The 14070-nt window shown below is 45.4% G+C and overlaps 1 protein-coding gene across 17 annotated transcripts in view; it reads right to left on the bottom strand.

Moving 5' to 3' along the window:
- The window catches only part of si:ch211-285f17.1 (sickle tail protein homolog), a 157916-nt gene that overhangs the window by 31615 nt on the left and 112231 nt on the right, over nt 1–14070 (bottom strand). For 15 of the 17 annotated variants that reach the window (XM_020041741.2, XM_010899448.5, XM_010899450.5 and 12 more), the window contains 3 exons: nt 7992–8181; nt 3774–3972; nt 1657–1750 (listed from right to left, as the gene is read on the bottom strand). In XM_020041741.2, coding sequence (XP_019897300.2) covers nt 1657–1750; nt 3774–3972; nt 7992–8181 — 483 coding nt within the window. Of the gene's footprint in view, nt 1–1656; nt 1751–3773; nt 3973–6481; nt 6562–7991; nt 8182–9316; nt 9825–14070 lie in introns of those variants that run through there. The other 2 variants (XM_020041742.3, XM_020041743.2) reach the window with 2 other exon arrangements.

Below are 14070 nucleotides of genomic sequence, written 5' to 3'. Positions count from 1 at the left end.
AGATGTTGGCTGTGATAGGATCAAAGTCCATAGTCTGATGTTGTTTCTCTACACTCCCATTTAAAGAGACAGACAACCTGACCAGAAGAAAATATGCAAATGTGCATGTGTGTGTGTATGTGTGTGAGACGCAATGCCCAAAGCCCAACTGGAGTAGTTGTGTAGTCTAGGGAGCAGACACGGTGTCTGAGTTGCTCCTGAGGGATAGACATTAATAAAACAGATAAGACAGCTCATTTGAACTAGGTTGCAGTGTTCCTTACGCACTTTGTCTACTTGTAAGACAATCAACAGAATAGTTTTTTCTGAATCGTTATTTCTTCAGTTTTCCACCTGGCACACAGTTGTTGTTTTAGAAATAGTGGCATCTCCTTTGTGCTCTGTGTGTTTATGTCAAATGAATCAAATAATACAATGTAATCATGGGTAATAAAGGCTGCTTGACGCCGACTTTGATCAAGAGAATAAATCAAAATGAATCCCTAGGTTTAAAAATCAAAGCTACTTAATAGGGCTATTGTGTTTGGTATTGGTTTGTATCTGACTTCATTATGAAATGAAGACAAATATTTCCCCAAACTGTGGCCGACTCAGAAGAAGTTGACAAACAGGGACATTTCTGTAGTCCCCATTTTTAAAAAGGCAAAAAGTTACACTTGAGTTCCAATTATGGTCAGTGTTAGGTTAAGGCATTACTGATTAGATTTAGGCTTTAGGGCTTGTTTAAGTTTAAAAATAAATGTCATTGAGTTTAAGGACAGGGTTATGTTGAGGTTATGGTTAGGGTGAGGTCTCAGGTTTGCAAATGTCTGTGTGCTGCAAACTGTTCTGCACGGCAATCCACTCGGATACTACCCTCGCCTAGATAGATAAAGCCTCCAGAATGATTGGGGAGGACAGAGCTCTGTTGACCAGAAAGGATTTGGGGAAGAACACAAGCAGAATCAGGCATCTTTGGCTTTAGTTACGTAACATCGGCGGAAAACCAAAAAAGAATAGATTAGCGAGAGATTTCGAGAAGAATGGACGAGGAAAAAGCCCAGTGAATGGACTTCAATTCCCTTCAGCAAGCCAAGCTATGGCACTCTCCAGGCATCCTCGACCGCTCCGAAATTAGGCACGGAGAACAGAGAGAACCCCGTGAACAGATTAAGGGAGGAGGTGGGGAAGGTGTTGGGGGGGGGGCATTCCTCTACCCCGAGAAGGAGGGACTGTAGGAGGGGGAGAGAAGATTAGAGAGGGGGTTGCCCGAGGAGGGAGGATGTGGGAGGAGGACAGGACAGGAGTGGAAGAAAGGAGGAAGAACTTGGATTATCAGGGCCCCATAACCCTGTTATTTTAACATTAGACTAACTACACTGGACTTTTCCCCACTGGTGCGGTTTCCGTGGAAACGGCCGTTATGCTGCCTACGATAATATCTGTCATTAAATAGTCTCTTATTTTTACTGTTTTTACATTGCAGGTGTGGACTTAGTAATTGTACTCTTTTCTTCTTTACAGGAATGTAATAAGGAAGACCTGAACTATACAGGTTTCTCATCGGCTAGCATGTTCGCCCTACCATAAACGGACCCCGCTAGTTTGATGTTAGATCCTGGTCTCATCTGGCTTTGTATCCCAGTTCAGAGGCTCCTGGTCTGGGTCCGTACTCACCCTTGTGTCCCCGTTGGTGGGTCGAGGCCCGTGGCTGAAGGCCTGTGCTGGGTCCTTGTGGTACACTTTCAGGCAGGAGTGGTCTGTGATATTCCTGTGAAGAGAGGGAAAAGCATCTCGAGCTAAATGAGGATTCCAGATGATATCACTGTCTGACAGCGGCCTATCCCGCCCAGAAATGGGTCTCCTATACACGGACATGGGTGTGTACTCGGTCATGGCTAAGTTGTACATGATCCGTTCCCCGGTGAACTGGCTGTACTGAGCCATCGTAAAGTTGTCAGAAAGTGTCCGACGGGCCCGAAGCGTATTCAGCGGCGTGAAAAATCTTCCTCAAATAAATCAACCCAGCTACGTCTGGTCTCCTGTCTAAGCCAGTGTTCTGTGGAACTTAGCACTCCTGTGATCTGAACTAATGATGTACCAGCCTGCGAGAATGACCATGTGACAACTTTTACTGCACTGATAGGAAAAAAAATAGGAGAGGACAAAGTCCCATATTAGACGTCACTCCACCACAAGAAAGACATTGAGTTGGAAAGACTTGTATTTTCAAAATAAGCTTTCAAAATAAAGTCGAACTGAACGGTTCGCTGGATGCTTGAAATACCGAAATACAAATACAACTATAAAGATTATGGCCACTAAACTAGTAGTAAACTGTCGTATCGTTGTCTTGGGCATTTGCAAGGGTACAGATTTCATGAAGCGTTGTATACCATAAACACATCTACTGTTCCAAGAAGTGGGCGAACTGGCTGTGGGTAATTGGTGACGTGACTGTTTGGGCAAGAAGCCCTCATCACAGATGTATACAATCCTTTTTGGACACATTGATTTATCAAAGCTTCATTTTTGCCTGTTTGTTTTAAAGACTGAATGCACTTAAAGGACGAGTGACACGTCTGGGACTTGACATTCCTGCTCGTCATTCACTGTCAAGAAAACAAACTTGCTTTAATTTTAATTGCCTAACTTCTTCACTAGACATGCAAGGCCAAATAGCCACTGTGAACACAGGATCTGGTGATCACGTTTCCACACTTCCACGCTCCTCATCACAGCACGTCTCTCAATGCCTTGTTTTACATCCACTTCACATTGAGGTCACAGGAAAACATGTTTTTGGAATACTTCACATGTGGTTCAGTAAATAATGAATGTAGGTTTTTTTTCCAGTAAGGGAGTGTCACTTTGGCTCAAGTGCCCTCACTCATTTAAATAAGAGGCTCTGGGAGAAAGAAAGAAAAATAGAAGACCGCTTACGGGTTCTTTTCAAATCCTTTTGTCCTGCCAACTAAGCAGCCAGAAAACATGTCAAAACACACAAAGACCCACCCAGTGCGAATCCCACTTGCCTCCTTCATCACGCAGGAGCAAAATCACAGGATGAGGAGGTTCTGACACAACGCCTGCCACCCAAATGGTGCTCTATGGGGTGGACCTCCTTTAGCCAGGTCCAGTTGACCACCCCTTAGGGTCTGTTGTGGTGGTGAATCTGATGGGTCCACAACAATGGGAGTCTCCTCACATACACTCGAAAAAAGTTCTCATGAGTTTCTTAAAATAATTGCGTTTCCAAATGTTTGTCAAAATACCACTCAAAGTAGACTTTGTGTACATGTTCGAGGGGTTCGTTTCTTCAAAATGTTTCCTCGAGGAACCATTAAAAGGAGTTCATTCAGGCACATGTTAACCTTTTGCCTTGATATATTTCTAGGCATTTCAATGTGAAGAAACCCTAAAGGATCCTCTATTAATATAACTCTGTAGAGCGTAGTGTACCGCACATAGCTCTTCCCTAGGAAACGGGGAGGAAGTGGATGTGCCGCCTGTTTTCAGACGGGTCACGTCCTGTGCCGAGTGAGCTCATTTTCTCTGCCGGTTGAGCTCATTAGACAGGAAGAAGCTAACGAGGGGGGGATGGGGGGCCTTGGGATGGGGGGGGGCTGGGGAGGCGGGGCCTGGGGAGGGGGGGGGGGCTGGGTAGGACCTGGGAAAACATACTGGAGCAAGACTAAGGTAATACAACGTCAAGGAAACCCCTGTTCCACGACCCCGTCTGGCAATATAGAGTAGCAACAGACTCACATACACACACACACACACACACATACCTGACATCGGTGAGCTCGTAGTACATGTTCCTCAGGTCATCCTTGACATAGATGGCCACGCTGGGAGACTCCAGCATCTTCATGGTCAGCTGCTGGGGGAAGGCACTCACAAACAGAGCCCTGATGGTGTCCCCGCTAGTGATCTCGTTAGGCATCCGGATTTGCTGTGTGTCATCGCCGTACTGCAGGTACAGAACGCCTGGGGAAGAGAGGGAGTCATTAAGGAAAGAATGACTGTGTACTGGAGCCCGCCTGGGGTTGTACAAAGTGCCTTGCTAATTTGGGAAGCACAGAAGCCATCTTTTCTGCACTGGTGGGGAATTGAGATTGTGGTGATATTGTAACAGTGGTGAGCGTGCAATTTGTTGACTGTGCACATGGGCGGATCCGTAAATGCACGTGCATATGAGGTTATTGGGAGGGGTAAAGAGATGGGTGTGGCAGTGTGTTGTGGGCGGGAGTGGTAGAGATAGGGGGTGTGGGTGAGTGTTGAGGGTGGGAGGGGTAAAGAGATGGGTGTGGCAGTGTGTTGTGGGCGGGAGTGGTAGAGAGAGGGGGTGTGGGTGAGTGTTGAGGGTGGGAGGTGGAATGGACAGAGGGGTGTGGCTGTGAGTAACGGGTGGGAGGTGAAATGGACAGAGGGGTGTGGCTGTGAGTAGCGGGTGGGAGGTGAAGTGGACAGAGGGGTGTGGCTGTGAGTAGCGGGTGGGAGGTGAAATGGACAGAGGGGTGTGGCTGTGAGTAGCGGGTGAGAGGTGAAATGGACAGAGGGGTGTGGCTGTGAGTAGCGGGTGAGAGGTGGAATGGACAGAGGGGTGTGGCTGTGAGTAGTGGGTGAGAGGTGGAATGGACAGAGGGGTGTGGCTGTGAGTAGCGGGTGGGAGGTGGAATGGACAGAGGGGTGTGGCTGTGAGTAGTGGGTGAGGTTGTGGAATGGACAGAGGGGTGTAGCTGTGAGTAGTGGGTGAGGTTGTGGAATGTACAGAGGGGTGTGGCTGTGAGTAGTGGGTGAGGTTGTGGAATGTACAGAGGGGTGTGGCTGTGAGTAGTGGGTGGATGGGCTACAGATCATCAGCAAATGCATCAAACAGACCAGCGCCTGAACCTTCGAACTCTGGGTGTGTCATCTCTACTGTAATTCACCAAGACATATGTCATCCAGTACACACCATCACACAGAGCACCACCTTGCCCACAGGCAAAACGTACATTTTCAACCACTCTGAGTTAGACAACTGTAACACTTAAAATTGTTATATGTTCATACAGGACAGTGCAAACTAAGACGCCTGAACTTGACTCTGGTTGTTTTTTTCCAGTCAATGCCTCACCATCTCACCGATGATAACCATCTCACCGATGATAACCATCTCCCAGATGATAACCATCTCCCCGATGATAACCATCTCCCCGATGATAACCATCTCCCCGATGATAACCATCTCCCCGATGATAACCATCTCCCCGATGATAACAATCTCCCAGATGATAACCATCTCCCAGATGATAACCATCTCCCAGATGATCCCTGCTCAACCCTGGTTCAGGTATGTACTGAAAAATACAGAAGGTGTCCACCTAACGTAAAGCAGCCCAGTAACAGGAGAGGACAAGTAAAAACCACCAGATGTTTCCAGTAATGTAACACAGCAGACCCTAGTGGCCTGAATTTGGGGGAATAAAAGTACTGAGCACCTCCATGTGACATGCATCTGTGCCGCTACGCTTTCTTGTAACAAGTTAACAAAGTCAGTTTGTGAACTCATCCCTGGAGTAATGTTACATTCACAGCAACAAATCTGGCTTTTTGTTAAGATGAAAGACCCTGTAAATGGCCCAAATCATCACTGTCTGGAACCTGGAACCTACATTTTCGCCCATTTTCATTTTTCACTTATATTGAAAGCAGACTCCCACTCCATGCAGGCAAAACTTTTCATAGATCTCATCCCTAGTACCAAACTGTTGAGTCTAGTATTGTTTTAACTGTATGTTAACTGTATGTTAATTAATCAGATTGTTGTTCCTTAGTGTCTGTTTTGTAGGTATTCATCAGGGTTGAAATAGAATGCATGCTCCATGATTGGTCAGCCAAATGTCTCTCCCTTTATTCTACACTATTTTCATGACCCACAGGAACTACACAGAACATACAGTAGGTGCCAATTGGGACACATGCTATGACACATGCGATTTAACATTCCATTTAAAACCAAACTTGAATAGCTCCAGAGACTTCCAAAGGTTTCCAGCGCTGAATTAAATTGCAAGGCTGTATGTGGTCGTTCACTGTCTGATTTCCCTCTAAATCAGAACCAAATGGCACGGCCGCACAGCAAATAGACGGAGAACAGACCTTGGATGCCTCCCAAATTTAACCCTATTCCCTTATAAGTCAACTATTTTTGAACAGAGACGTATGGGCTTCTGGTCAAAAGTAGCGCACTTTAAAGGGAACAGAGGGATGCAAATTCAGTTTCCAAGGTCCAGTACTTTCTGACTGTCAGTTCCTATTCAAGAATGCTTTTATGTATCTCCAAGTAGAATCCAATCACTTTAAATAACGGTAAATCACTTCAAAAACACGCAAACGCAAACACAGCAATAAAGATTTCGCTGACCCATCTCCCAAAACGACTGATACTATACCATAGTATAAATAATGTTGTAGGACTACTTAGTAACAAGAACAGAATACAGAAACTCACTTGAATGGAGTAACTTGAAGATGTCGGCCACTGGAGCTCCAGTCAGGCGCTAAGAAGCCCTCTGAATGAGGGCAGTACTTTAGTCTGGCTCTTAAGGAAGACCAGACGACTCTGGGGACACAAATGTGTGGGGGGTCTGTGGTAAACTCTCCCTTGGGTACAGATCTAGGAAGACTTTCCCTGCCCTAATCCCAACTTCAGCCTTCAGTGGGGGGAAATTCAGAACTGACCCAAGATCAGACTTCACCCAACTCCCTGTGGGAGGGCCACCAGAGGAATGCTGGGTAATGTGTTCTCATTTCCCCACCCCCCTTCACCACCTCACGGCGTAGCTGCTGGCATATGGGTCGTGCTGTGTGTGTGTGTGTGTGTGTGTGTGTGTGTATACACACGCGTGTGTGTCTGCGGTAGTATATTCCAGGAGATGTTTATGTAGGCTACAAAGTCTGCAATTCAGCAGCCCAATCCGAGCAAGAGGCCACCTCTGGCACAGAGAACCGTGCCAAATGACATCCTGCTGTTCCGTTCCATTTTCACGTTGTTCAAAGGGGGCGTGTTAGCAGAATGTAAACAACTCCGAAAGAAATGAAACAACTATTATTCACCCCGATGTCACAAACCAAGAAATGAGCTCTGGCTACATTTTCAAAGTACCTTCAATTCAATTGTGCAGTTGCAGGCTCTAAGGTTGACTACACATTGAGACAATGCGAAATACGGGCCCCTGGGTTTCTCTCCGTCGAGGTCAGCAAATTTAGCTGACTGGCTACGTCTGCGCGTGTTCGTGCACTCGCATATGTGTGCGGTTTTGCTAAACAGCACGGCGCACTGTGGAAGGCTTCTTTAAGCTCTCTGTTCTAAGACAATTCATTATAATTAAAGCTTGCTCCAAGAAGGCATAGGAGAGAAGAGAGGGCAAGCTGTTTGTTTGTGTACGTCCATTACTGTACATTTTAGAACCAGATGTGCATACTGGTACAGTTACCCATTGCAAATTGGATAACATTTGACATTTTGCCAGCCCCCACAACAAAAGGAGACAGCGGTTTGGTTTAGGGTTGGTTTGAGTAGTTAATGTTGAGTTCAGATACAGGCTACGGTTTAAGGAAAATAGGTCCCAAAAAGTTCAATTTAGGAAATCACATATTGATACGACAACATCAGACATTGTAAGAGGCAGGGCCCTAAGTCCAGTCAGCCATCATCGGTGACAGTTACACAGAAAGACTGCTTGATGTTAAACAGCCTTGACTTCCTCAAACCTAACGATTAACCCTAACCAGTCGGAGAGAACGCCCGAATCGGCTTCAAAGCTACTGCAAAAGCTTTGTTCGTGTGGAGGGATACAATGAAAAATAAAAACAGACATCAATCAAATGTTAATGTGCAATTGCAAAACTATTCTTTGCTGTGTGTGTGTGTGTGTGTTTTTAAGAGAGAGCGAGTTGTGAAAGGGCTGTTGGGATTACACATTCGGGTGCCCGACGGCGGTTTGGGTAAGCTACCGTACCCAGTGAACGATCCCGCGTTTGGTTGGTGGAGCGAACCACGGGCAGGCTGGCTCGGGAGCGGCTGCCTCTGGTGAAGGCCGTGGGGGCGTCGGCCTCAGACATGGTTTCCAGGGAGTCCAGCGAGGCCAGGGAGAGGTGCTCGGCCTCCCCTACACTGGGGCTACTTGGGCCGTGCTTCGGGCTTCTGCTCTGGAGGCGGGGGAGACACGGAGAAATACAGCGGTCAGTGTCAGGGGTTATTGGCGTTTGCATTAACAGGGTTGAAAAGATTCTGGTAACTTTCCCAAAATGTCTAGGTTCTACAGATATTTGGGAAATTAGGGTGCTAGAATTTTGCAACTCTACATAAAACACAAACTGAAACAATTATCCTGAGTTATGGGGCACTTTTTTCCATTAAAACACAGCATTCCTGAACCACACAACAGCTTTGTTGAGTTACGTATTTATTCAGAGAAGGAGAAGCTTTCTAACTACAATGTTAACACAGCGAAAAACACAGTGCTATTTAGCAATTTAACATTACAGTCACACATTTCATTCTGGGGTCAATTGTTTGCCCGAGCGAAGATTGCCCACAAACACAAATCCTCTTTGTTATGTCACAGACGCACAAGCTCTTATATTTTCCACGCCGCAGTTCTTAAAAAAAAAAAAACTCAATTCTCCCTAAGCTTTTTATCACATAACAGAATACATTTTCATCTAGACACGCTTAGCCACTCTTTTGTGAAAGGTTAACAGGCATACAACCATGCACTTCTAACCGGCCCGCGGGTGCAGAAAGAAATAAGAAGAACTCCAGTGCGCACGATTTCCTCCGTAAGGGATCTTGTCCAAGTTACACACAGCAACCGAGGGGTGGACCTGTCGTGCGAATCAGTGAGTCCGCCGTGGAGTCCACCGGGCAGCCGCTCCCGTGGGTCTGGCCGAGTGATCGAGGCCGGGGAGCTCGTTTAGAAGCCTGCTGGTGTTGCAACGCGGTCCGCGCCTGGGCGACGGTGTGACTAACACGGACGGGTCAGACAGACGCAACCATCAGCGTGCGCACACGCCGCACAAACACGCACAAACAGCCCTCTGAAAGGTGATGGTGAGCGTAGGCCGGGCGGCGGGCAGTCGTTTGGGTGTGCGGGGTTTTTGGCCGTGCACACGAGCAACGTCAGGCGAGCAAAGGCGGGCGGCAGAAGAGATTATCATACACACCTACACTGCATGTATTATACCCCCCCCCCCACACACACACACACACATCAATTGGGATGCAGACATACAGTATTCACACGTCCAGGCACGGTGCGGATAAGATAAAAGGCAGACTAACTGTATGGGGCAATTGGATTTTCAGCAAGTACCTCTGAATGTCAAGCTCAGAATGGAGGGATGACAACATTCCCTGTAAGGACTGATGGAAGGGGGGGGGAGAACGGGAGAGGGAGAGAGGGAGAGAGAAGCAGGGAAGGTAGAAGCAGGGAAAGGGAGAGATTGAGGATGGGCAGACGGTCATCAAACAGCAACAGCGATGTGAACAGAATTGAACGGACGATATCCATCAAAAACCACTCCGTGTGTCAGTCCGTGCCAGTCAGCACTGTGTACCCGCCTTCCCATCCAATCTAACAACAGACCGGCCATCCCGAGCCATGATCCCGAGCCATGATCCCGAGCCATGATCCCGAGCCATGATCCCGAGCCATGATCCCGAGCCATGATCCCGAGCCATGATCCCGAGCCATGATCCCGAGCCATGATCCCGAGCCATGATCCCGAGCCATGATCCCGAGCCATGATCCCGAGCCATGATCCCGAGCCATGATCCCGAGCCATGATCCCGAGCCATGCACAGAATCAGTCATCGTCTCAGATGTGTTGTGTGGAAGGGAGGTGTCAGCTACGGTGGGAATCCCACCGCGAGGCTGACCTGGCTCGTACTCACCTTCCGTCCCAGCAGCACTCACCTTCCGCCGGCCATAGCCTGGATGGTTCCAACTACGTAGTGCAGTGAATGTATACAGTTTTCGTTTGGTTTCCCTAAGGCCCTGGTCAAAAGTTGTGCACTAGACATGGGATAAGGCGCCACGCCGGGGAAACACAAACGTGTTGTAATATTCTCATAACTTGCAATGGACGTAGTCCTTCATATGTATGGCCCGTGCGGACGAGGTTGCATACAGGGTCCCTTCCAGTTGATGTGTCATCTGAAACCATGGGGACTGCTGGCTAGCTTAAACGGAATTTGAATTATGCAAGAGTGGAATTTAATTATTTATGCGTGTCGATTTATGTTGACAGACTATGAGGCTACTATGGAAACTTGTCAGCGTTTCAGAGTAGCCACACAGGATTCGGCAAAATGGAGTGAAATGTCCGAGACCCATAAGATTGTTCAATGCGATTGTTGCAAGTGGACTAACAGCGTATCTCAGTTTGATAGAGAAGAAAGTAATCCTGCAGTCACGGGAAATGCAACATTTTATAATAACAGCATTACTTTGTAAAAGTCGATACATTTCCTGTTAGGGTTAACCAAGTCCCAGATTATAAAGAGATAATGAGAAACGTAAAAAGCCTTGTGTATGCAACACGTTTGCAACAACGAGATGATTAAATGAAGGCAACGCATCTGTAGGCTCTCCACTGGGTTAGCTTCAGAGGTTATTCTCTTCTCTATCTTCACCACACACACCCTCAACCTCTCACTGGCAGACCTTCAATTTGGCATTCCACTATCAAAGAAAAGACACTTCCTGTCCCAGCTAAAACTCTTTCCTGTGGTTGCTGCAGATGTGAAAACCACAGTTCAACCCCTGATTATGACTACCAACATGCTGTTAGACACGTCGACCACGAGTTGACCACTATTTGACCCCGGCTTGGGATTGGGTACAGACCTACAGTAAATTCCACTGTGTGTGGTTTAGTTAGCTATGAACGTCAGAGCGGTTTGGTTAGCTATGAACGCTGTGGTAAACTTACAACAGTCAAGGATAATCACAGTGTTTCAGCAGTTTTCAAATGGTTCCATGTTACAGTGCCATCGGATAGTATTCAGACACTTTCACTTTCCTATTTTTTGTTTCGTTGTTTTAGACATAAAAGATGATAAACTATCTACCATTTCCCATTCAATCTTCAAACAATGCCCCAATAAGAACAATAAAACATGTATTTATAAATGTTTCCTTATTTATTGAAAATGAATAAAACTGAAATTGAAGTATTCAGACTCTTTACCGTGACAATACAAATTGAGCTCAGTGGCACTGTCCTTTGATCATTTTTAAAATGTCTCTAGAACAAAACCTGTGGCAAATTTAAATGATTGGACATGTTTTAGAAGGGCACACACCTATCTTTATAATGTCCCACAATTCACAGTGCATGTCAAAGCAAAAACTAAGTCAATAAGTCCAAGGAATCTCTGCAGACCTATGAGAAAGATTTGTGTCAAGGCATAGACCACGGGAAAGTTCCCAGGAGCACAGTAGTTTGACGCATAGTGGTGGCAGCATTATGCTATGGGGATGCTTCACAGTGAGAGTGACTGGTAGATAGGTCAAGGTTATGTAAAGGAAGCAAATACAGAGAAGTCCTGAAGCACACAACCAAGACAATGCTGGAGTGACTTTAAGACAAGTCTGTGAATGTACTTGAGTGGCCCAGCCAAAGCCTGAACATGAAACCCATTGAACATCTGTGGGGAGACCAGAACATTGCAGTTAACCGATTTTCCCCATCCAATCTGACAGTGTTTTAGAGAATCTACAAGGAAGTATGGAAGATATCCAAATCCAGGTGTGCAAAGCTGGTAAAGGCATACCCAAGAAAACTAGAAGTTGTGATCGATGCCAAAGGAACTTCTATAAAGTACTGAATAAATGGTCTGAACACTTATATACATAACATATTTGAATTAATGATTTTAAATATATATTCCCAAATGTCTATGAACATGTTTTTATGGGGTATTTTGGCACAAACACAATCTTTAATCAATTCTGAATGAATTCTATAACACAACAAAATGTGGAGTTCTTAATACCTTTCCAAGCCACCGTTGTCTTACAAAATAAAAAATGGGAGTAAACTTGTGACACTGAAAAGTGAACCAGCATCAGACTGTGGACACGAATGAACGATCGTACTGCAACTCCGATAACGATAATGACAATCCAGGAAGTATTTCATAAAACACATCCAGTCTGAACATCATTAGCAAATCAATGTTATTTCAAAGAATGATTCTATTGTTCACTGAAAACAGGTTGTGTTTTCACTTGATTTACAGATGAATGAACAATTAATTCCATTATTCTTGTTTTAATTCAAAAATTGTTTTTTGAGGCTGTCTCTGTTGAGCTTTGTCACATGTAAAGCTGTTTGATCTGTGAGGTTTTGTTACACTCCCTGGCATTGAACTAATTCTCATTCAAAATGTCTTCATTGCTCAAGCCACAGCAACAGCATTTGTCTGACTACAGTATGTTCCAGGAAAGATGACCTGTATTCAGGATATCCAACAACAGTCATTTCAAAGAATCGTCCCGACATGTGCTGTCGGTTAAGATAAAAATCTGTTATGTGTGCGTGTATGTGTGTATTCTGAGTGTCCACACGTATCTTCCTCTGGTTTTTTATAGCTTGCTTTAGAAAAATGAGCTTGCCTGAAACTTTGCAGATTCATACGTGATTATAGCTTTTTTTTTTAAATAAAGATACTATCACTCAATTATTTTACCACCCCCAATTGCAACAATGATGGGCCATTTTTGAAGTAGGCCCCTTAGATTGAGATCCCATGATCTAAACCTCTGGCCTTACGTTACACTGTGTCTTCATTTCAGATAGACAAGTGGAGGCAGAGAACAGCTCTGAGACATGGTGATTGAAATGAATTACGATGGTTAACAATAATCACCGCTTCTATCAAAGACCTGTTATGGCAAACACGGACACTGAGGATATAGCCGTGCCGTGCCAAGGAAATGTGCACATTTCGGCAAAAATAGAAGCAACTTCCCAAGTAGTGTTTTACAGTCTCTGCTCTAACTTCCCAATTAATGTTTTCCAGTCTCTGCTTAAGAATGCTTCCAGCTTTAGACCACCTACTCCTCAGTACCCCCCCCCACCCCCCAAAGAAAATAGCAACCTACACTTCCTCAAACTATTAAGTACATCTGTATTAACCTGTGCAATCTGCCACTTCAACTAGACATGTGCAGTCCAAAATGACAGAGTCCTTTGTTTTGCAGTATATGTGAACCAATAAGGAAGAGCTCATAATTCGGTATGGTTCATAGCCCAACCATCAGACTGGTTTTCCACTCTAAAGACCGCAGTTTGAACTCCAGATCTTCTCATAGCTGGTTTCTTTTGTGGTCAGTGGAGTCAGCATTCTCCTACCAGTCTGCTGGTCTATGTGGCTTTTGATATCACACAGCCTGCGTCCCTAAATGGTAGCCCATTTGCGTAGGTAACACAATTTGCTCAGCACTTAGTAGGGAATAGGTTTATGTTTGGGAAGGCGACCAAGTGTTAATGAAATTGTGCACCAGAATTCCCTAGTTGTCCGTTCTCATTCATTACGGCTAGTTGTCCACCTCCATAACCCCCCTCCCCAATGACATTCCACAACTAATCCATCCACCCAAATCCTCAGATGACCTTTTATGGACTTCCTGCCTGCCTGGGCTAGACAGAGCTGGCCTAATTGGTTCTTTAAAAAGGGTTGACTTCACAGTGTCAACAATTAAAGCCAATCATGCGTTCTATAAAGGCTGCGATGTAGTTGCACACTAGTATTGAATGAAAATTATCTTGCTGTGTGTTTTTCTGTTTAAATTATGAGTTGTATTCAAAACAGACCAATCAAACGTATATACCTGAAACATTGCGACTTATCCAATTAATATTAGTATGTGTCTCTGAACATGCTTGATATCATCTTAGCAGAAGTAGTAATTGGGGTCCAAACAGATTTACATTCAGTACACAGTGGCTCCTTTGTTTACTAGTTTCCCACTGTATCCTCGCGCAGTCATAAGATCCAGTGTGAAATCCCTCGAACCAGAGATGGAC

The sequence above is a fragment of the Esox lucius genome, chromosome 21 (genome assembly GCF_011004845.1).
Source record: "Esox lucius isolate fEsoLuc1 chromosome 21, fEsoLuc1.pri, whole genome shotgun sequence".
In the NCBI taxonomy this organism is placed as follows: Eukaryota; Metazoa; Chordata; class Actinopteri; order Esociformes; family Esocidae; genus Esox; species Esox lucius.
The sequence above is the reverse complement of the archived record's forward strand: the minus strand, read 5'-3'. Positions and strand labels throughout refer to the sequence as shown.